Source organism: Anopheles cruzii, chromosome 2, assembly GCF_943734635.1.
Source record: "Anopheles cruzii chromosome 2, idAnoCruzAS_RS32_06, whole genome shotgun sequence".
In the NCBI taxonomy this organism is placed as follows: Eukaryota; Metazoa; Arthropoda; class Insecta; order Diptera; family Culicidae; genus Anopheles; species Anopheles cruzii.
The window spans coordinates 9,486,666-9,510,300 of NC_069144.1; the positions used below are offsets into that span (position 1 = coordinate 9,486,666).

Here is a 23,635-nt window from a genome sequence, read left to right on the forward strand (position 1 = left end):
GCGCGATCTTCGGGTGGGTTTTACACATCGAGCCAAAGGGCCCCCTGAAGACAAGGTAAACGGAAATCGGTCGATGAATCGATGTCACACTCGGCGTGTGATTTGATTTGGCTGCCGTGTTTGTTTTGGAATTAGACAGCGGCGAAGGGCTAATTAGTTGGTGTATCCCATCCGAACCGGTGGCGGAGTTAACGGGTCAATCAAGACGGGTGATGACATGTTCCAGAAGAAACACACCGGAGGCCACCGGTACCGACCGAGATTATTTTGCTTCATGTAACCTCCGTGGGCTCCGTGCAGCTGCGATCATTCGCAACGCTCGGTAACACTTGCCCAGTCATTTCGTGGCTCCCGTTTTACGCTGACGTCAGCGCTGGGGGTTGCCTTCGGGGGTGTGTCAAGCTAGCGCTACCGTAGCCAATGCAACCCGGTTTGCGCTGCATTTTAATTCCCTCTAAGCATTAACATGCAGCTTACGGCTGGGTTCGCAACGTACAGCGTCCGTGATCCGTGAGTCATCGCGACCGTCGGAGTCGGTACTACTGGTACCTTGACTTGACGGAGTTCCCTTCCGTTGTATGTCGAGGCCATTCCCCGATGGAAGATTCCGTGAGTCAAATCGAAATCGGACGTGACAACTAAAATTGTGGTGTTATTATAAAATTTAACTAAAACTTTCAATATTTGGAAACGCCATGTCTGCCGGATTAAGGACTGGATGCTGCGCCACTTGGTTAGGAAGTGATTGAAACAGGTTTGATTGTGTTGCGGGAAGGTGACTTTTAAAGTCACGACCACAGGTCATCGTCCGTTCAGTGCCGTTGGGACCTTTGATCACCTCTTAGGACGAGGGTCTGGTACAGCCTACTAGCTAACGCCTTAGGACTTCATATTCAACGAGATGAGAATTAGGAAAACCCAATCATTTCCTTTTTGCGTTGCAGATATCCAATTGTTTCCTTTTTTGGTCATAAACATCGAGTCGGTCGGTCTGCGAATGCCGCGTTATCACGCCGCATGTGACGTTGTTGGGAAAAAATAAAGAGACGCAAATCCTGCCAATCAAGTTTTGAATTTAAAACAACAGGTTATCAGCCGGCAGCCGACCGGTTCGCAGGCCCGCTATGTGGGTCAGATAGACCGTGAAGGCTCGGCTTCCTCGGGCTTCGCTCATTAGAGTGACTCACGGCCGAGCCGCAGCATCGTTTGAGTCACCCCAAAACGGAGGAGGTTCACCCTTCACCGATAAATTTGTGGCACTGCTCACTGCTTTGTGCGCGGTACTAAGCCCTCTGATTTCCGAGTATCCGCACCGCAGAGAGCATCGCAGTTCGTTGGCATCATCTCAACGGACGGACAGGGTTTTATCGTAGGCCTCCGATGCGTGAATTGTTTGATAATTGTCCGCACGCTCTGAACCGATCGACAGCGTTCGTCACACCACCATCATCGGGCTCGGGCGACGGCCGGGGGTTATGCTGCGCGGGTATTCCCTTCCCGTCCGCGTCACACTGCAGCTCGTCAGCCGCGTCCCTGGTGCGATGAAGACATCAGCTGCGATATACAGCAGCGTTACCCGCCACCGAAGTGTGCAGTTCGCGATCAACTCCAAGACCTGACAGATCATCAGCTCGGCGGTTCCGTACAGCGGTGAAGGAAGCTAAGATTCGAGCACACAGTTCCAGAATGGCCAAGTCGGATCACGATGAAAAGAACAGCGGAATGGGATGCTGTGGCCGGTGCATGGAGACGATCCTCTGTAGGTCAGTAGTCGGTGTTGCTGAAGTGTTGTGATTTTTCGACTCGTCGACTTGGCGGGATGTGATAGTGTCCTCTTGTGTTCTCGTTTCTCAATCTGAAAGTTAAAGTGAAACCGTTGGAGTAATTTTGTTCGTTTGTTTCGTTCCACACAGTTGTTACGGTTGCATGGCACGCATGGTGGCCAAGCTGATGATGTGCGTGTTGGTGATATTCCTGGTGTTCTTCGCCTACATCCGGTTCATCGAGCGAAAGGAGCCGATGCCAGCGCTGAAGGAAACCGGTATCCGGATGGTGCAGCTCATTAACCCCACGTTTTGAAGATGGCAGTTTGTTGTTTTAGCTTTTTTACGAAACAATCTTCTCTGCGCTGTGATGCTCAACTTGTTTTAGGATAGTGTAAGGTAGTGAATAAGTTTGTCGCATGAACTGTTACTCGCCATTTAGTGCGAGTGAAATGTAAAATGTACACGTAGAAACACACACTCAGCTCTTCAATCTCTCAAGAGAGTGCTACCAAAGTTATCAATAAAGCCAAACCAAACAGTCAAATTAATCAGGACGCGTTAACGAACATCGACCCCCGTGCTGTTTGTTAATAGTGAAGTATGCTGTTTCTGATCGTCCCATAAAATGGATATAAATGAAAAGTTGAATAAAGAAGCTTTTATCAAACCAGTGAATCGACACGATGGAATGAAAGCAATGAACGAAGGTGCAAGTTGATGACATAACTCGCTCCGTTTGGTCATTCCGGATGCGATCAAGGTTCTGGCGGTGACGAAGTAAAGGTGACTCTCCTGAAATCCTTGATCCCACAGAGTGATGTAACAGACGTAGGATTGAGGGTTGAGGTCGTTAGTGTAAAATGCAACGGTGCATGGTGACTAATGAGATGCTCAATTGTAAAACATATAAAAAGTAGTGTAAAGCCGCCGTTGGCAACATCAAATACAATCCGCGTGCTTTGTGACCCGTATCAAACGAACCGATAGGTTCCAATATGTTTTAATTCCGATTCTCTTCCTGCCGTGTCCTGGAATTCGACACCATTTGTCGATGGTGCGACCGGGATCGGGAAGCAGAACTCATTAATTGCCGTGGGTATCCTTCGGATGTCACCGGTCCGGCCACTGGCTGGTGCACACCTTATAGCCCGGAACCTAAATTGCACCACATTCCTCTCGGAACACTCGAAAGGTCAATTTGTAATTTTACCAAGCTTTTCCAAGTAATTAGATACCGCGCACGGGCAGGATACGGGTTCCGGCTGGTTCTCGGGTCGGTTCGAAGGTGGCAGGATTCGGGTCGTATCAGCAGAACACGCGTCGGAGTCGGAGCAGGATTCTACAACATTTCCTAGCCCGTCCTAGCCCCGTCAATCGGGATGGGTAATTGTAGACTTAAGCCATTCGCAGGAACTTCACCCGGTTGGCACGGAGAATCATTCTTTCACACCCCTCCGGTCCGCACCGCACCGTTGCGTGTCGGCTTTTTATATGGTCGCTCCTTCGGGGAGGACGAGTGTGCGATTATTTTTTAACACATTCCACCGGCTGGCTGGCGTTATCTAATTTCAGCTCTGCAGGCATTTGCAGCAGTACGAGGGAAGGGTTTTGCCGTCGTCTACCATTAGCAAATTACATGTCTCTTTCCGGTTCCGTCCGTGACCGGGCTGGTGCCGGGACGATGCCGACGCCACTGGAGACTGGAGAATGCATCCAAAAGGATCTCGTTTGGCCTGGAAGATTCCTCCGGGTTTCTCTCGAGTGGCCACGGACAAGCCAGCAGAGAGCGCCCGGAAGAGTGACGGACAATTAGAGAAAATGAAATTCGAGAAAATTATACCACGGTGGACGGGTCTGGGAAAAGTTTTCTTCCCTCCCCAACCAGGTGCACAAGGTGTACTTCTTTTCAGTGAATCCGATGACATTGCTCCGCTCCAATTACGAGTATCCAGCCGACGTATCTGCTGCTGCGCCAAGTATCCAGCATCCGGTTTGTATCGGACATGGTTGCCCGGCTAAGACATCTCTCAGCCCGCGGGGATGTCATTGAATAAACAAGGAAAAGTAATTCGCGTCCAGTGCGCATCGCATCAGGTTCTATCTAATGGTTTAAATATTACTTGCCTTGTGGATTTCACAATTTTTCCGTTTCCATTTCTTTATCATTTTGTCGTTTGTTTTCTTTCCTGTTTTGGTGCTCCATTTTCTTGTTACACCTCACCAGACTTAAAATCAATGATTGGCTTTCTTTTGTTTAAGTTAGTAAAGAAATAAAATAACACCTTAATTATTTGTAAAACATGGCCGGTAAGTATTGAATTTTAAAAATAGGTTAAACTGCTCAACATTCCTTATCTTCTTAAAAGAACGTGGCAAGAAATTGGATACTTTCGTTTGCATATTTATTAGAAATGCCTACTTCGATGGCACACACTCTAGGAATTATCGATGCTGTTCCATCAAAACAATTGACAGCACACCTCGCGGTTGCGTACTACTAACAGAGGTAATCTTCAGGAGCTCTATTTGCGGGCAAATATTTGCGAACGAAGCGTAGAGGGCGAGAAAAAAGGCCCCTCAAGTGCCTTGATGATTGGCGTTACGAATCACCGTTTGAGTAGGAGAGCAAACGATACCTGTTTGCCAGGATGCCCCAGAATCGCAAGCAGCCCTGTAGACCGAGAGTACGGATGCGTACTTCATAAATAATCATTAGAAATCAGCCGCGGCTTAGCGACTTTGCCCGTGCTTCGGATAATTGTATTTATAGAATATTCCGATCCTCTTTGGTCATTGCTTTTGGGCGATTTTCTTCATTCGGTAAATTTATTTATGAATGATTGAGAATCCAAACATGTTTGATGATTCCTTGTTTTTATTATGCTGATCCAGATTAAAGCTAGCTGGGGGCCGTCCTTAGAGCATCAATTACCTAATGGTTGCCCCAAAACGTGTTGCGTAGTTATTTTGCAATGTTTCCCCGGGATACGGAAACCCCGTGTGTTGCATTCCGGCAGCAATCAGTGTGATCAGTTTGCAGTCCAATTGGCAAATTGATTCATTATTGATTCCACCCGGTGCTGCATTAATTGGCTGCTGGCGCGCGATGCTCCCCGGGGACACTTTGCATAGCCGACATTCCGGTCCGGGAAACTGAAGCGAAATATGAGTAATAGATATGCACGGGGCGTACTAAAAATAATGCAACAATGCAAACGCCCGGGGTCTGAAGCTGAATTTAAATTTCACATCATGCTCATGACCGGGACCGGGACACACAGCGGAGCAGGGAGCCACTCCGGGTCCGGGGGATTCGTTCGAAAAGGGTGTGATTCAACGCATCTGTCCGTAGGGCATAACGAGCCCCCACCCTACGTGTAGGGATGGGTGTGAAGAGTTATTTAGAGATATTTCAATAATTCGCCATGATGACTCACTTCGTGTGGTGAATCTATCAATCACTGGTGGCGGCCTCGTATGTATGTGGCTTTATTACTATTGTGTATTGTGGGTTTCGTACGGACCGGTTTGGTTTTGTAGGCAACTATTGGGAATTTATTTCTAAATCGTAAAGTTTTTCTTTATTATCCTGAATGTATGGTGATCATAATTCTATGCAATACATCTATGTGTTCGATATGGTCCGAAAGGTCCTTTAATGGTACAGCCTTCACCAAATTCTTCGTTTCGCCTATTATCTACACCATCGGGTCTAAACGTTGGCCACGGAGCGGCCTCTTTAGTTTAGCGAATGGCCAAAGATGATTAGAAATTGGACATAGTTTAACGCATTATTTTTATTTGATTAACTTGTAACAAACTTGCTACCAAGGAAGGTGCAGATGATGAAGTGTAGTGACCGAGCAATGGTCGCGGTGAAAGAGTTAACAAGTTTTCTCATTACTGCCAATTTCGTGGCGTGGCCAGCAGAAAATATGACTTCCAACTTCCAATCCGAGCCGAGCCGTCATAAATCTCTGGAGCTCGGTTTCAATTCATGAAGGTCAATTCGGTGAAACTCCGCCCGGGCACATCGGCAACCGGCACAAACCGGTCCCGGGAATCGGATCGGGAACTGCCACAAACCGCGACCGAGCGGCCGAGGCGGGATGGTAATGAGAAACCTCGACCCTCCCGGGGGATGCATAAAACACTGCAAACCGATCCGCACCGAGTCAGAAGAGTCAATCCTTCCGCTGTCGACCATCTATAAAGGGTCGCTTCCCTGCTCGGCTGTGAGGACGATTTTTCCGATCCGCCCAGCGTCGTCAGTCGAGTTCGGTCGGGGTTACTGGTGGCTGTGGTTTTCCGGTGTTGTCCGCCGGTGGAAGTGATCCGCCCTCCGTCTAATTGATGCCCGGAAGGTGTGGTTACGAAGTTGCCACTATCGGCGTGTCGAAGAATCCTGTCGCTGCTAGGTGTCTGAGATCGATCCCCGGCGGACATGGAAATGCAAATGCACATAAAGGCCGTACCAAGCGCCCAACAAACTGCGGGGGTAATTGAATAAACGCAAAGTCGGTGCGACGAACACCTTCGGCGCCGTTTGTGTTCTACTCGAGACCTGCCTTCTTTTGGGGACCTGGAGAGGTAGTAGTTCCGAGCAGCATTGGAAGCGCATTCCGAAGCGCCGGTGTATGAGTGCTGGCGATGGTGCAAACGGTGCAAAGTGCAACCAGTTCTCGGTCGCAAGGGGCTTCTTCGCTCCACCAAGAAGTTCAACCACACTCAGCGTGGTGCATCGGCGTGTGTTGTGTGTAGTTTCGAGTCCCAAAGGTGCGTTCGATCGGTGTCCAAACATTTCTAACTCATTGAAGCGTCGTAGGAAAGTGAAGCAATAGATTGGCAAGAAGTAGCATCGTCCAGAGATAGTTGCGATCGAAGGTGTGTCTGGTGGTCTGCATGACGTCCATCAAATGGCAAGCGATCGTTTGACTTCCAAATGCTCGCTTTCGTTGCTGGTGATGGCGTTCCTCGTGCTCGCCGTGCTGGTGACGCTCGTCGTTACGCTTACGTCACCATCTGCGAACTCCGGGCTTCACTCCGAGCCGGTTGAAATTGCATCGCCCGAGTGCATCGTCGCTTTTGATGATGGGCTGGTGATCGGAAGCCGAAGGCAAACTTTTACAGCGCGGGCCTACTGCGCCTACGAGGGCATTCCGTACGTGGAGCCACCGATTGGCAGGTTGCGATTTGAGGTAAGCACGTCACGGTAACGAACTGAGCGCCGTGCCGTGCCGTGATCGTCGTTCTGCTTCTCTTGAACTACAGGATCCGCAGCCGGTCCGCTTCCGGGGGTCTCGGGTTTTGGGGAACGTTTCGCTGGCCTGCCCACAAGCCTATGCGGCCCACTTGGACCCGCTGGCCACGAGTGAGGACTGTCTGTATTTGAACGTCTACACAGGAACCGTGGCGGAGAAAGTTGCTGACGGTGGCTCGTTGTGGCCGGTGCTGCTCTGGATTCACGGTGGATCGTTCGTTGTGGGGTCCTCCGAAACGGACATCTTTGGACCGGAGTTTCTGGTGGACCAGGTAAGTAGCCGTGCTGGCTGTACAAGATTCTACAAGCAATTAGTGAGGTGGTCTATCTTGTGGATTACAAACTACCGATTACTTGTCTTCGTCAACGTCAAACGTCATTCTGGAAGTAGTAAACATTTTGTAAAAACTTTGACATTAACGTCTACACGCTGCAACCCACAGGGCATCATCGTGGTGACGTTCAACTATCGGCTCGCCGCACTCGGCTTCCTATCGGTGCCCGATCTCGGCATCAACGCGAACCTGGGTCTGCTGGATCAACTGGAAGCCCTTCGCTGGGTTGCCCGCAACATCCGGCAGTTTGGCGGTGATCCACACCGGGTCACGCTGTGCGGCTGGAGTGCGGGAGCGGCCGCAGTAACCTACCACCTGTACTCGCCGGCGGCCAAAGGCCTGTTTCAGCGCGCCATCGCCATGAGTGGCAGCATGACGCAATCGTGGGCCTATGACTACGACCCCGACCGGTGTGGGCGCGAGTTCCTGAAGGCGAACGATGCGACGACCAGGGAGCAGCTCCAGGACCGACCCCTCGACCGGCTGATGACGTTTGGGCGCGAGTTTCACATCGATTTCTTCTCGCTCTTCTACTACTGCTTCCTGCCGACCGACGACACCTCCCGGCCAGACCAGGCGCTGCGCTTCGTCGGACGTGATCCGTTCGAAACGGTACGCACCGGGCCACCCGTCAGCGATGTTCCGCTGCTCGCCGGGTACACCACGCTCGAGCACGGCAACCTCTTCCTGGAGCGCGACTTTGGTCAAACATCCAACAATTTCCCCAACTTCAACCGGACTTTGGTGCCGCTGCTGGACGCGTATCTGCAGCGGTGCGCCGTGGATCGCACGCCACCGCAGGCTCGCAACAGGTCGTCGTTTGGTCCGGACTTTTATCGGCAGCTCGCCTCAGTGGCGGACATTATCTACGGCATCCAGTACTTCATTCGGCAGGCAGGGCCAAGGATGCGCTCGCCCGTGTTCCGGTATCTGTTTGCGTACGATGGTGCGTTCGGGTACGCCAAGAACTGGTACTACCGGAACCAGATAGTGCGCCGGCCGGGCCCGATGCACGGCGATGACCTGGGGTACCTCTTCACGCCGTATCTCTACCGGCGGAAGTACTGGCAGGCGGTCCAGGCACCGGGCGACCCGGCGGACGCCCCGCGAGCAACACGTTATCGGGCGGAACGTCGAGTCCAGCGCCGGATGGTGCGGCTGTGGTCCAACTTTATCAAGCACGGGTAGGTTCAGTGGCCGGTGGATGCAAAATTCATCAATCATCCCGGAACGGCGGAGGCGAACAGGCCTCGGGATCTATTCCGGGACTCCGGGCAACAGATATTTAATTTAATAGACACTCCACCGACCAGGACACTTTCGGGCCGTGTTTGCCGAATAGAGCGCATCGGTGATCGGTGACTTCACTCGCTGGTGTCATTATCGTAGGTGGTAGGCACAACTTCGGGCGGTCGTGGTACCAGGACTCGGCATTCGGGAGGCTTCTAAGCCGGTCCCATGGGAGTCACTCTGCGGTGGTATCATATTTGCGTTATTCATACCGTCATTTATTTGCGCATTTCAAATGCAAATACCAGGCCGGGCTGCCAGTGGGGCGATCTAACGACCTTCTCTCGGCGTTGGACGCACCGTAGATGCGTACGTTTTCGGGGCTGCGCTGCGGGCCATCTCGAAGCAAGGGTAATCAATCATTGCGGCTCTCACGCCTCCTGGGGGTGGCCGCGGTGGGCTTTTCGAGCAGATGAAATGTGAGCCGCGGCGTACGCGATTTAATCAAATATGACGGGAATTAGGTTTCACATTGAAGGACTGCCATTTGGCCGAGGTCACTTGAGCTGCCCGGAACGGAAGGATTACATTGAATCGGGGAGTCGGCGGCCTTTCATAACTGATTATGAGCAAACGGGAAATGGCAAGAATATTAAAACTGGCCAATCATTCCATAATTGTTGCATCATAATTTTATGCTTTAACTGACATTGTGGAATGTGTAAAAATGTAACAAAAACCATACCAACCGTAGGGCGATTCGAAGCATACGGCCTAATGGGTCACCGATTTGGGGCCCTTCGGTTTCGAAAATCACTGAAAATTGCCCAATTTATCTGTTCCTTCCGCCCAACACACGATTCGCCCGGTCCGAGTCCGGTTTCTTGGCCCCACACACACACACACACACACACGAACGAGGCCGAACGTCTCGAGGTCGGCAGAGTGCGGCAACCAAAGGCAGCAAATTTCCACAATTGATAAATTTCATGAATATTCAAATCGAAGCTGAACATTCTCGGGAATCGATTTCTTTCGCCGATTGCCGTTCGCGGAGCGCTATCCGAATTGGTGGTGGAAAACCGAGAAAGCGAAAGCGGATCGTACGAGCCGCCCGAAAAAGGAGGCCCCCGACAGGGGACCCTCGGAGTCCGCTTCCGCTCACGAACCGATACACGAATTTGTCATCCATTTTTTGTGTTGTCCCGGCTGCGCTCCGTTCGATCCGTATTCCTTATCTGGGGTGCCTCGTTTGGGCTCTGTTGGCTTTCTGAAGTCCTGATCCTTTTCTTCTTTTTGCAGGCTGTTACGGGAAAAATTACACTACTTGTTATTTGCTCCGCTCGTTCGTTAGTTAGGTGGTGCCACTTTCGTTTGACATTCGTTACTCGATTTTATTGTCCATTTCTTCGTCCTCGGTCTGTGTTGTGTTACATCCTCTCGCTCTCGCCGGGATCTGGCATATGTCAGCAGGAACCATTTTTTACGCCACGCTTACGCGGACTCCCGTTTCAGTAACCCAACGCCGGCGGTGGCCCGGAACGCCCGAACGCTCCGGTGGCATCCCTACAACGATCCGTCTTCGGGCGGGCACTACCTTCGCATCGATCGCCGGATGCAGCTTCTGCCGGTAGCCGATGCGGAGAGCCCTTTCTATCGGCTCTGGGACCGTGTGTTTCGCTGTCTGTACGAGTTCGAGTGCGATTTCTTGAACCCGCCCGCATCGTCTGTTAAGAAATGACGCCGCTTGAGGAAGTGCACGGCGATGGAAAATCAACAATCAGCTTTTGCATCATCTCTCGGCCGGAAAAAAAGGACTCCGGCCACACCTGCTCCGAGAGCCAGAAGTCACAAGTCAAGTCACGAAGTCACAACAGGGTAATGTAAACATGGAAAAGGAAAAAAGTCCCGGAACCTGAACCGGTCCCAAGAGAGCCGAGAGGGCTGGCTTCTGCGGTGTCGCCCTCATATGCCGATTGTCGATGATACAGTCAAACGTAAGTAATGAAGTGGCGTGGCTTGATTAATGGTAGGATGATTGCAAAGAGGATAGGATCCTTCCCTGGGCGACGACGACTGCGACGGATCGGGGAAGGTTTCCGTTGAGTTCGTTACGTGTGGAGACGGAAGTTCAGCATCGTGTGTGCGACATTCGGTTTGGGTTTTTATGCCAAAATTCTAGAGACAAAATGGTGGATGGCAGCACAGCACAGCTGATGGTTTAGTGCAATCGATGTTGGAATAATAAATTCGGACTTTTGCTCTCCTCGTTTTGGGCGTTAGTTTTTGTATTGATTGTGGAAGGACAAGGCTAAGCGGTGGCCAGAAACTACCAGATGAGAACTCTATTATTACAGCTTATTTTAAATCAGGAAAAAAGGTTCATTACAATAAAGTCAGTTGACAGACACACAGATTATTCCGGACAAACCGTGAAAGGACTTCCGCTTCAATAACACGGTTCACCGGCGGAACGATTTCGACCACGATTCGTAATCGAGATGTTATATGCAAGACACACGGTTCATAAAACTGCCTTAAGCCCTAACAGCACTAAACCCGCGAAAAGAAGGTAAGTATGGGCTGGTGGCATGCTGCGCCCGCCACCCCGCTTCTTCGCCACCCGGGTTCTGACCGTTCAAGTCAGAGTTAATGGATTTGCAATGGCTGCGGGTGCTTTCCTATGCAGCGGCGCAATCTAGCGAAATGGAAACCGACACGGGTTCAGGTGGCGGACCAGACTGCAAAAAAAAAAGTAACTCCCTGAAGTCCGCTCAAATCCTATCGTTACGGTCGAGAGCTTGTGTCGAGATTTATGGACGAACTTTGATTCCAATTTATTTGCGCGCCAATCTTCGCGCAATTCGCGCGCGCGATCAAAAAGTCCGCTTTTCCGGCCACACTAATGGCGCTCGAACTCGACTCTGTACGGCGAGTAGTAGTTAGATTAGAGAGTTGTATTTGATTACACCGATGGCTTCAAAACACGAGTCAAAGCTGCGTTTTATCGCGATTTTATTCTTGCCAAAGACTAAGTGAAGATGCACTGTGCGCGGAACAAACCAGGCGCTGCTTGATTTAATCTGGCAAACTTTTCAAAACATATTTCTTTCATAACTTTCCCCGGGGACATTCTTCAAGCATATGATGCAGCTCTCGTTAATTTCATCTTGCCGTCGGCCCGGGGCCCGGGGGCAACTTTGTGTTCGCACAGAAGAAGGATCGCTGTTCCGACGGCCAAATGTCCTTTGGTAGAGCACATTACACACGTGCCGCTGGCATGATCATTGCATACGCAAACAACTTCATTCGGCCAACCCCATGGGTCTGCATAGGTATGGCCATAAATTTTAGAGCACACAGAAAAAAAGAATCGGTCCCCACGACACCCTCTCGTGTGAGCTCGTGTGAAAGGTTACTTTCTGCGATGCGCGCCCTTCAAATCAGGGCGCCCGACCGTCTTCATCGTTAGTGGTGACATGGTGCATCTCGGGACTGGCTTTCCCGAAGAATGCCGGGCGCCACTCGACTCTCGACAAGCGAAGATGATTTATGTGTGTTATTAGTTTTCGTGACTTCATATCTGCCGACCTGCCCGGAGCTGCCCGAAGCTCTGCGTCAAACTAGTTCGACTGCGCGCCTCGGTCGCCGTGTAACGTTGGGTACGGAGAATTTATAATAAGATTTTTTCCAACCCCGGACCGGGCCGGTACCGGGAATGCCACTGATGCCACTGATGAACTTCCCGAATGATATTCTCGTTTCGGCGGCGGCGGTGCCGCTAGGAAACTTTTGCGGCTAACGATCGTCGCTCGCAAGGCTGCTAGCTGAACAATATTTAGTTTGTCAAAAGTTCTTGCCAGCCCGCGCCATTTTGGGACCCGAGCTTATTGGAAGCTTATGGCATGTGGGCGGTGGGCTGCTTCTTTGTGGTGTGGTCCCCGTGTGTCCCCGAGTGGTGACACCCCCGTTTTTGCATGTAATCCAATGATGGTTTTTGTCCCCACCCCCCAGCGGTGCGCGCCGCTTATGCGTGTCAATCGATAGGAGCCGAACGTCGTCGGAAGGGTTTCGGAAGAAGTGGTTCCATTTTTGACCCCGATCCCGGAGGTTTTTGATGTGGTTGTGCCATTGGACAGAAGTGTTAAAAAGCAGTTTAAAAGGCTGAAGGGGCTTAGTAAAAGTTTTCGAACATCATGTGCCGCAGGAATCACAGCACGGTGAAAAGAATGCAGCTTTCCGGGAGCATATTCGTTCGACCGGGGGTTTTCCAGGTTTATTTTGTACAGATTGTTGGACCGATTTGAAGTTTTATGGAGTGCACAGCAAACACAGTTTCGCAATAATTTCATGCCATTGCCGCGGTGCGAGTGCGCGCACCCAATCACCATCAATCAATCAACCGGTGAAGGTTGCTCCTGGACACTGCAGCCGCCACTGGCCAATTCCATTTTTTCCAGATTCCATTTTTTCAAATGTCGTTGTAGTTTTTTACGATGCCGTGTTTTAAAAGCGTAGCGTTGATAAAAAACCGTACGAGAACAAAGAGTTGCCGCGTAAAACACTGTCCCGCAGGGGGTCGGTATTTTTTTTGGTAAATGAAGCTCTTTGTCAAAAGTCCTTTTTTGCTGCACTCGCTTGATTTCTAGGCTAATGAATAACATTAATTGGAGTATCCGATGGCCGGCTGAGTGATGGCTTTTTAGGTGAGCCGCGTTTTCCTTTCATGATTTAGTGATCCAAATATTGGGGATATTTCTTCATTATCAAAAAAGGGATCTACATTTTATTTAAGTCAGCCTGAGTCCGCATTGGCACTTTTGAAATCATTCACTATTGCCATGTCACTGCGCTGATAAAACGCTTTTTATCTTAACCCACCTCTCTGCTCTGTTTTAAGGATTGATTTCTTTGATTCTTAGTTGAATGGAAACGTTCGCCAAATTGGCTTCTTTTTCTGGCGTAGTTCGGCCGCGCCATTGCCTTCGATCCATTCGGTGTTCATTCCGATGTAGCAACTTCTTCAATGCCCCGGGGGAGGCGTTCAACAAACTTTGGCTGTTCCGCTGGGAACGGAGGAAGGATAATGATGCCATTAAGCCCGGGTCTCGATCGGTCGACGTTTGCGTGGTCCACCGCTTCGGTTCGGTTTCGTACGGATCGTGCTCATCATCAGCCTCTTCATCGCCATCAACAGGCTCATCTATCATTTGCATAATGTTGCCTTCCCCGAAGAAACGATAGAGTTTACTGTCGGCACCGGAAGTCACGGCAAAGAAACTGGAAGGGACTCTACACCTGACTACAGAAAACGGCCGTTTGCTAGTTTTCATCAGCCCATTTTCGGATCACCACACTTTAAGTGTTCGAAGACAGTTTGACGACTTTAAGTTTCGTCGATTAAAGGAAGTCGAAGTCGGTAAATAGAAATGAAAATTCCGTCATCCCCAAGAATGTGAGCAAAAAATCAACTAAATATTGGAAATAGCGACGGGATATCGATACCCGGTAGAAGAGACAGGACTTCAGGACACTGGCCATCGCATAGATTGCTCTGCAGGTGAAGGGCGCTTTTCTTTTCAATCACCGAGCGACCAGTCTGAGACGGACGGTTGTTCGTGAATTAAGTCTCTGGCAGAACGGTAGGAGTGTGTTTGGTTAACACTAAGGGTGCGCCTGGCACCCTTTCCCGCCGCGCCAACAGACCAACGACATGAAACCTCAATCAACGCCAATGCGGCGGCCCGAGACAGGCCCCCCCGCCCGTGTCAGGAGCTGCGCCATTGAAGTGCGGCAGAGTGTCATGTCTCCGGCGCTCGGTGTCTTTCACCGGGCGCCCCATCTAACTTCGTGATTGTATCGCACTTCAAAGATCGATTTTTAGTCGAGTTATTTGGCTTCTTTTTTGTGCTAACACGAGTTCACCACGAGTTCCGAGTTCCACTTCGGTGCATCTTCGAGGGGAGAAAAATAAATAAAGTTTGCTTTCGAGAGGGCGGGAAGAAGAATGCGTGGTGTGAAGAAAATAAAGCGTCTTTCAACTGCAAAACCCCTATTGAAACACGAGAGTGAGTCGGTCGAGAAAAAAAAGCTCCAAAGATTGGCAGTCCGTTTGCGAAGACTGTCGCCACGTCAGCCGCTCTCGAGGACTTTCCTGTGCTCGGCACTTCAGTCTCTGGTCGTTAACGGAGAACGTTTGCCGTCTTGTTGGCCCCTTTTTCTTTTCTTGCATTATCCCTGACGGGACGGATGCATCCTTTTCATCACCAGAAGCCACCGGCTTCAATGTGGTGCCGATGCTGTTAAAAATCGCATGCAAATCGTTTCATCAACCTTCGTCACATTTACCATTTTTTTTTTAGATTTTAGCTCCACACTTTAGTGTTTTTAATGAGTTTTTCTATGATTAACACTATTCATTTATGTGTTTGGAGGCCCCTTATGCTAGAGGTGTAAACAAAACGCTACACTTTTGAGACGCGTGCGGTGAATGAGAACAAATCGCTTCAAAGTGAACAATGCGCTTTGGCCAGCAGCAAATGCAATTTGGGGTAAACTTTTCTTGTTCCTTCTTTTCCATCCACGAGCAGCAAGTGTGTTCGCAGCAGCACCACACGGGCCCGGCGTATACATTACATCCTTGCAGCCGTAAATTCCAACCGCTAGTGGAAAGTTATTTCACTCAACATTTAAAGTTTCCATCAGGCGAACTGGCGAACATGGCGAACGCGCCGCCCGCTCCGTGGGAACACTTTTCCCCCGGAATGTGTATTTGCGAACGTGAATGGAAATTAATTTGTAGCACACACGTGTGGACTTCGGCCCTCCGGGTGTGTGTGTGTGTGTGTGGTCTTTTTGAGAAAATGCAAATCAAGCAATTATTACATTGAACACACACGCTCCCTTGACGCTCGACGGAAGCTTGGCTCCGGGAAAACCCTGTGCCGGATACGCAGGTGAGCGCCATCCTGCGTCTCGGTTGCACCGCGCGCGCGCTGCAACCGAGAGAGGTGTAAAAAGATTTAAATAAATAATTCAAACGACGGTGCTGGTGCTCGGTTCCGGCAGCGGCGCATAATTTGCACCAGCCCGCCGGGCCGGCCGTGCTAATGCTGAGAAATGTGCATGCGGCAAACGCAAATGAGCAAACAAGGAATGGGTACCGCAGCAATGCCACGGAACGCCACGCGTTTGGCGGGACCATCCTGTTTTCACGAGCCACGACGATGAACGACGACGACGGTAGCAAACGGCAAAACCGCGGTAATGCGAGATGCCAGATGTGAAAAGTTGGCTGGCAGCAGTTTTTTGGCAAGCAAATCACGATGTTGGTTTTTAAGGACGGTGGCGGACTACGCTTGAGTGATTCGCACGAAACCCTCCCAGATGGAGGTGCTAAAATGTTTCACTTGAAGCTGGACAAACGAAACATGCGCGGTGCTCGGATTGGATCGGATGCCTACTTTTCTGAATGTTTGTTAATAAACCAACCTAACTTTGAAACAATCCCCGTTTCATCAGGACACTTGTAAAAGGCACACTGATTGCTGGCCAGGGGGCGCGTCGTCAGTCGAAATAGTTTAATCAACTTTTGGGCACAAGGCCATTTCCGAAGCGCATTTTAAGCTCCGCGCGAGCTCGGTGAGCAACATTTCTTCTCGAGCGCAATGCCACAAGTAACAGCTGCAATCACCATGGTGACGTTGGTGTGATGATGAAGCATTGTTTTGACGGTTTGCTCTGCGCTAATGGCGTCTCGGTGCCGACGTTGACGAATTTTCGGGTTTCGATTGTCGTTCTTGAGGTTCGTCAGCTGGGCTTTGTTCGTTCAAGACACTGGGCCGATGGTGATCTCGCAAGATTTGAAATAATTCCTTTTTTTTTGTTTAATTTAAAGGACCGGTTGGCGCTGTGTTTTGGTAAATTTTTGTACCCTGAAACTATTGATAGTTGTAAAGAAGTAAGCGTTCAAGATTAAAATAGTATCTGCACGGTCCCATAGTGGTGATCCCGAGTGGATGGCCGTGCTGGCCTCCTTCACAACGGGGCACTGCAATTAGTTTAAGTCACTCATCGCTCGGTTAGCTACGCGACCGTTTGACGTTTATCTTTTCTGCACGACAAAGCTGGCACTGATTGCGCGACTAGCGTTTTAGTTGCTGACGGTGGCGGTGTCTTTTGACTTGCGAGGATGACTGTTTTCCCTCTCCAACAATTGACACATTTTTCACCGGAGTTTTTCCAACTCGAGAATGTTTTGCCTGAAAATTGCAGCTGAAGTTGATTAGCTGCCACGCTCCGCCATCAGTGAGGCCGCAAAGGGCTTTCCGTCACTGGCTCTGTCACTGTCTGTGTGTGTGTGTGTGCGTCTATTTTAAAATCAGGGACACACAATGGCGTTCAAGAGTCGTCCGGATCACATCCGGTAAATCATTTCTATGGGCACGCGGTTGGGGAGCCCGTAATTGATTGCTGCAACGTGTCGCGCACTTATGTTTAATGTTGTCTTTCGGAGCACCTTTATTTGCGGTGGTGGTGGTGAGGAATGCTTTTGTTCGTGGTGAGTTCACGAGGACCACGGCATCCACGGCATTTACATCGTCCTCGTTGGCCAATTAATCCAATTGACACCTTTTATGATCGTTAATTAATAGCTGCCACCGATGACGTGGCAATTGTGAATCGCCTGCGCCTTCGCCCGATGGGCCCATTATGGGCGGCCTTTCAAATAGTTCCGAGAGGGAAAGTTTTCCCACCCTCCCGGGAAAAAACCGCGGCCTGTGGAATGTTTGCTCGATTTTTGGTAAGAATGGCATCGGCAGTAAATCATTTCCTTAACAACCTTATTTATGGGCTCGTGAAAGCTTTACGGGTGTGTGCGACGACCTCTAGGCTCGGTAGTCTCGGCGTCCCTGTCGATCATCGGCGGGCGCCCTGTTCATATTTTTATTACACCCTATTCGTGGGGTTTGAATATTCTTTCCGCGCCCAGCGCTCGCCGTGTGTCCGTTTTATGAGCAACCAAATTACGCACGTAATGTTGCCCTGACCCTGACCGGGTACGGGTTTATTGTTATTCAAACAACAGGCGGGTGGCGGAACATGGCCACGGCCAGGTGGGTAAGTAAACGGTGCGATTTCCATATAATTTTTAGCACTCTATTTGCGCGTCACTTTGAATCAATTGAATGAAGCTAATGACGAGCCGTAAAACACGGTGACGCCCATTAACGGGCCCCATTCCTTGGCTATTACTTAATTGGCCTTCGCCATCAGTAAATTGCTGCGGATCGTGGCAGCCTCGGTGTGTGTGACGGATAATTGGAATTTAAAAATATGAATCCTGTGAGGTCTATACATAACCTAGGGACCTCTCTCTCTCGCTCTGAATGTTATAGATGATTCTGTCAGAACGGTCGATCCAATTTTCCACCGATTTAGCCGCGGAGACCACAGAACCAGAAACGGAGCTCTAGGTTTTTTCTCGCTGTTGTTGCCGCACCGTTAGCTCGCTGCAACCGCCGGAAATAATTAGTGCAAGTGTCCGGATTTAATTACTTCACCATTTGCACCACCCGTCGTGGATGTGCTGATGTGGCTCAGCGAACGCTGGCGCCTAAATTGATCGGTTTCATCGAACCGGAAAATAACGATGACCGTGGGAAAACGCCTCGATGCTGATCTGGCACTGGCGTGGTTTATTTTGTGGTTTCGGTTCCATTTTTGTCGGTCCGAGCCCTGTCAACGGGAGCGCAGGTTAAGGTCCGGTGCTTTCCGGTCGGTTATCGCGCGCGCGAAGTGTAATTAGATGAATGTCAATATTTGCAGTAGCGTTTTAATGTGCAACATTACCGTTGGAGCTGTGGAAAATGTGGTCTCGTTGGAACTGGATGCGGTTGATGAATGCGCCACAGTTGACGATTACCGCTCGTAATAGTCTTTATTGCTGTACGTTTAGTTTCTAACTCATTCCTGTCGGGACGCACCCAACGCCGAGCTAATTCTCGAGCGGAATCGAAAACTTGTCACACTCTGTTCGATCGTTCTCATTTTCTCGTTAGTGAAAGTTCGTTCGCTGGTCCGGCCTGGAATGTCTGGAAAAGTTGTTAAAGAGTTGGCCAAGAGTTTCTCTTCCCCCTATCGGGATCGTATTGCGAATCGTCCAATGTGTGGACGCTTCCCATCACGTTACGCAGTTTACGAGCACCACGTGGCCGTCTCGGCCTGATTGGCCTCGTTGCCATCGGAGACCCTTAACCGTCGTGCACTGCAACAAGTGAGCGGAGCGGGTGCCCTTCCATTTGCGGGGGTGGGGGTTACTGTTTCGATAATGATTACTTGGAATTGGACGATGCGAGCAGCAAAATCCGACCGGCCGAATGGTGTCCTGTTACGTGCGCAACACTATTTGGAGGGCGCATAATTTGCGAGCTCGAGCCCAAAAACTATGCCTCGGATAATTTGGTCAATTATGGGGTGGCCTGCCAAATTAGGTTCCAGCCCCAGCGTTTGCTGTTCGCCAGCTGATAATGAGGTGTGCGTTCTTCGTGATTTGATGTCGCATCGCGAACAGCTCTAATTAAGTATTCGCTTCGTTTTACCACCAAAGGACGGCCGGCCGGCACGCGGGCCGTTGGCCGTTTGAGAGGGCAGTTATTTATCATCGTCAAATATCAGGGCCCAGTGTCGCTGGAGATAGGGCCCGGGCATCCACCGCGGTGCCGTGCCATCGGAGAGTTACGATGGGGGTGATAAATTAAGGCTCCTAACACGAGTGATGTGCCGGGAAGCTGTCCATGCTGCCCACCAGCTTCACAGTGTCGGTTAAAGGAGATGCAACTCGGCCCAAGCTTTCTTCCTTCAATTTCAGTGACATAATTGTACGAGGATTGTGTGATGTATTCATCTGTAAACAGATCCTCGGCGCAATTGGTGATCAATATTACCTTTATCTGAAATTTTCATTTCTGCATAAGTTATCGGTGGTATTTGATGTAGTTTAGTACCGCTTGTCGCAATAATGGAGCGTAATATTTATTGAAATGTTTACTGCCCCAGACGGGCGCGCGCAGGCGATGCTGTGTGGCCCGCAATGATTTATTGGGTGGAAGAATGTAAATATTATTGTTTTCCTTCGCCGTGCGCCCGTTCAGCGTTTGCAGATAAGCATGTTTATGTTTTTTCTTCATGGCACGGTCCGGCAACCCGTCTCCCGATGCATCCGTGCGCTGACCGATGGTTCGCTGCGAGCTGAGAAAATGCGGAACGATCTTCTGCGAACGCTGCGCAGACGATTGGTACGATGGTTGTTTGTGCATTTCCACCCGCCTGCTGTTCCTGGTCCCTCCTGGTTATGATGGGCCGGGCCGGACCGGTGCGTGGCCAGAGTACGGTACGCGGGCGGTACACTGATAAACGACCCGCAAACCGATGGAGGCGCCTGGTGGACGATGAACATAATTTATTATGTTCCTGCTGCGTCCGGGGCCGCTCCGGCGCTGCTCGTCCTGAACTTTATCAACCGTGGTGCTGGTCTAATTACCAGAAACTATGCGAAGCTTTTTATCATCACAACGGTGTAAAGCTGTCTCGATTTCTTTATCTAGGGTGTTGTTCATTTAAAGTTACCATTTGTTATGTTCCGTTGTTAATGTTTTTTCATAATTTTGGTATTTATTTAAGTATTTTAGTACAAAACCCAGCCAACCTATACAAGTCTTTCATGGCTGATTCAGGCCCTTTTGGCCTTTCCCGGATAACAACATAATGTTGTTTATCTATTCGTAGCGCAAAATGGACCGGAAGGAAGCCAAAAGCTGGTGGTGGTGGGTTCGGTATGGTTTGGCTCCGTTTTCAATTTATTCCAATTTTATATTGTTGCGGAGCGCGAATGAATCATCGCGAGCCAGCGTTCCGTTCCGTAGCCTCGGGCAGTACGCAGTCCATCGTTAGCGAGAAAACTAATCACGTCCATTAGTTTATTGCAGTCAACCGAACCGGAAAACGAACGCCACATTAACGGCCACGGCGGGCCAAATGCAAATCGTGCCTTCGACTCGACGGCCCGGCGGCTCGGCCCTCGATAAATGAGCGGCACACAGCGGTTCGAAGCCAGAAAAACCGTCGGTCGGCGCGGAAAATCATCGCTAAGCCTCTCCAGTCCGCGAGCGAGCTGTGTGTTTAATCCTTAAATATTGCATCCCATTCAATTAGCATTTATCGTTCATTTTGATCACCCATTTTGGGCCGACCGTCGGCGGACTGATCGATGATGCGATTTTTTGCCGTTCCGGGCGTTCGGGAATAACTGAAAAACGGGCTTTAAAGTGTCGACCGCGCCCCGCGAGGCAAATCTGCGCGTTTTTGTTTCACCCGGAATCGTAACGGAAAAGGTGGACAGTTTTTCTTTTCGGCGGCGGTGCTCGAAATGATCAGATAAATGAAGCAATTTATGGTGCCATTAATTTCGGAAGCTCGGAGGAGCCGGCCAGGAAACGCCGACTAATAGTGACGAATTGAGTGCGGCCCCAGTCGAACCGAAACCGGGAGTTGACATATGCCGCCGGTCCGGGCGCCCAGCGTTGTCGTCTGGCCCAGTAAAAAGGGGGCCGAAAGAGCGAATAAATGATGGCGGGCGTTTTTCCAAGCCTTTCTACACCACCCCCGTGGGAGTTGTGTGTGTGTGTGTGTGGGAGGGGAAAGTGATTTCCCTTGTAACGGGTGCCCCGGGTTGATGGGATGTAGATGTGGGGTGAAAAATTAGCCCCGGAAGCCATTTCAGGGAGGAACCTTCTTCCGGGGATTTCCTTGCGTTCTCGGTCGATTGGGCGCACCATCTCGGAGCACCGCTCTCGTGTCAATATATTTTGCCCTGGGCTGGCCCCTGGGCGCGCGGGCTGTCACGATTAGGAGGATAATAGGGAAACTCGGAGCGATTTGTTAATAAATAAGGGGTATTGCGTGTGATGTGCCAGTAATAAAATAAATGTTTTTTATTGTTGCTGGATGGCCAGAGTGGGAAGAGAACAGGGCACGGCATTCGCTACCGTCGCTAGCAAAACACGATAAATTAACGATTGATCTGTGGGCTAACGATGGGGGCTGCCATGGGTAAAAGGTTGGACCCATTGGGATGGGTTGCAGCTCCGGTCCTGATTAATATCGGGGCATTAAAACACATCTTTTGTTTAACGACCATTCCAACATTTGCTACGACAGTCCCCAAATTCCGTTGCAGCGTTTTTATTTTAAGCACATGAAATGGGGGGCCAAAAGCTAGAACATTACTTACATTTCCTACTATCAATATTGACATATTATTGATAGTTGATAGACATTATAGCTGGAAATCAATCTCATAATGGTCTGATTGATAACATGCAACGTCTGCAGCGTTGTACGTTGCATGTTAAGGTCAAATAATAATCCAAATAGTGGAGAGGCTTGTTATATGCAACATCAAATCTTGCATCCTGATCCTGCAATATGCATTCTGCATATTGTGGTTACTTTATCAATTAAAACTCGTTTCAATTAAAACTTTCCTAATAACACAGGCACTCCCCGATGGTCACATGTCAAAATCCAACATTCGATGTCGCTCGCCGGTCTTTGAAAACTCCAAGCAAACAAAGTCCAAAGTCCAATCCCAAGTGCAAACGCCGGTTGTTTATCCGGCATTCCAGCGCAATCTATCGTCCAGGCCGGGCCTTTTCAATTATGGAAAAACGTAGAATTAAAACTAATTCTCGTCAGCATGGCCGTTGCCGGCCGGCTGGACGGCGCTGGACGGTTGACGACGTGTGAATGAGTTTTTATTTATCTGGCACCTCGTTCCGTAGAGACCGCAAAAGTTGGCTCATACGTTCGGTTTGGTCAGTCCAGTCAGCTCTTACGGCGCACGGTGGTGGATTGTGGCACGATTTTTATCATTAATTTCCACTGTCCGTCTCCAGTTGACGTCGGAACGGACACTTCACTCGGCTGGCTGACATTTGCCCCGACATTTGTGGGATTTCCTGTTTGCCGTACTCGGGAGTGGCTGCAGGCGCGGTGCGGAAAGTTGCCGCCGGTCATAAATATCAACAGAACCTAAATTAAACTTTTCTGATTTAATATTTAATTTACTATTTTTCAAACTGCTACGCTTGTGTCGGAGTAGAAGGGTTGCCTGGGGAGTAGTACCTTCAGGGCCGTACCAGGACGTACACGGATGCTGATATAAATGGATAAAAATAAAGCAAAACTGGATAAGCCCCGGAGGTCAGGAAAGAAAAATCTCTCATTGCATTGCGGCTGTTCGGCCAGCAGTGTTTGTCTCGGTCTTTCTTCAGGTTTTGTGTGTGATTCTGTGCCATTTATCACCGCAATTTTAAATTACGTTGCATTCCGTACCAGGGGCGTTATTCGAGAACGTTAATTAACGACGTTTATTTTGTTCAAAATTGCCATTGCAACAACCCCATGTTAATGCTTCCGTTGAACATGTTTAATTTTCGAGCCAAACGGAGCAGGCTGCGTCAACCGTTAGTCAACCGTCAAAAACAAGTTAGCCGTTGCAGTACTTGAAAAGTCAATCAACTCATGCTTCTTTAAGACACGGTAAACACAGGTTTCATCGTAGTCGATAGAAACTTATTCAAATTGGTGGATATCCGACAAAAACTGTTCCTCAAACAAATCGGAAATCTGGTTCTCCATATCAAACTAAGTACACCAACTGAATTGCTATTTTTTCCACGGCTTGCTCCTCCGTTGAGCGACCGAAATTGGTGTGAACCGTATCCGACAAGGAAAAGTTAGCAAACGTGCCAGAAACGAGAAAGAACAACTCATCAACATTTCAAGTAACATTACCGCTCGCTGCACTCCCGGTCCGCTAGTCAGAGCCAACTGCTACTTACACTTCCGAAGACGGATGCGCTTTTTTGTCGTCTCCGCTAATGTTACTCTCTTCAGAAAAGTCAACAAGTGACGAGTGGGAAAAAAGGGCAACCGGGCCGGGTCGGCTTCCCGGGTTTGCGCGCGGATTGCAAATAAATTGA

At 49.7% G+C, this 23,635-nt stretch overlaps 1 protein-coding gene across 1 annotated transcript; it reads left to right on the top strand.

The window, feature by feature from the left end:
- The first annotated feature begins 6,682 nt into the window (after positions 1-6,682).
- On the top strand, positions 6,683-10,332 carry LOC128277458 (juvenile hormone esterase-like). Its single transcript, XM_053015913.1, has 4 exons — positions 6,683-6,964; positions 7,038-7,298; positions 7,470-8,545; positions 10,107-10,332. Exons 1-4 carry the CDS (start codon positions 6,683-6,685, stop codon positions 10,330-10,332), a joined length of 1,845 nt encoding a protein of 614 aa, XP_052871873.1.
- Positions 10,333-23,635: the final 13,303 nt, after the last annotated feature.

What these genes read in the sequence shown, in the direction of transcription:
- LOC128277458 (XM_053015913.1), top strand. Translation starts at nt 6,683, where the DNA reads ATGGCAAGCGATCGTTTGACTTCCAAATGCTCGCTTTCGTTGCTGGTG. An exon ending in CGGAGTTTCTGGTGGACCAG is followed by an intron (nt 7,299 to 7,469) that starts GTAAGTAGCCGT and finishes TGCAACCCACAG; the next exon opens with GGCATCATCGTGGTGACGTT. An exon ending in TCCAACTTTATCAAGCACGG is followed by an intron (nt 8,546 to 10,106) that starts GTAGGTTCAGTG and finishes CTCCCGTTTCAG; the next exon opens with TAACCCAACGCCGGCGGTGG.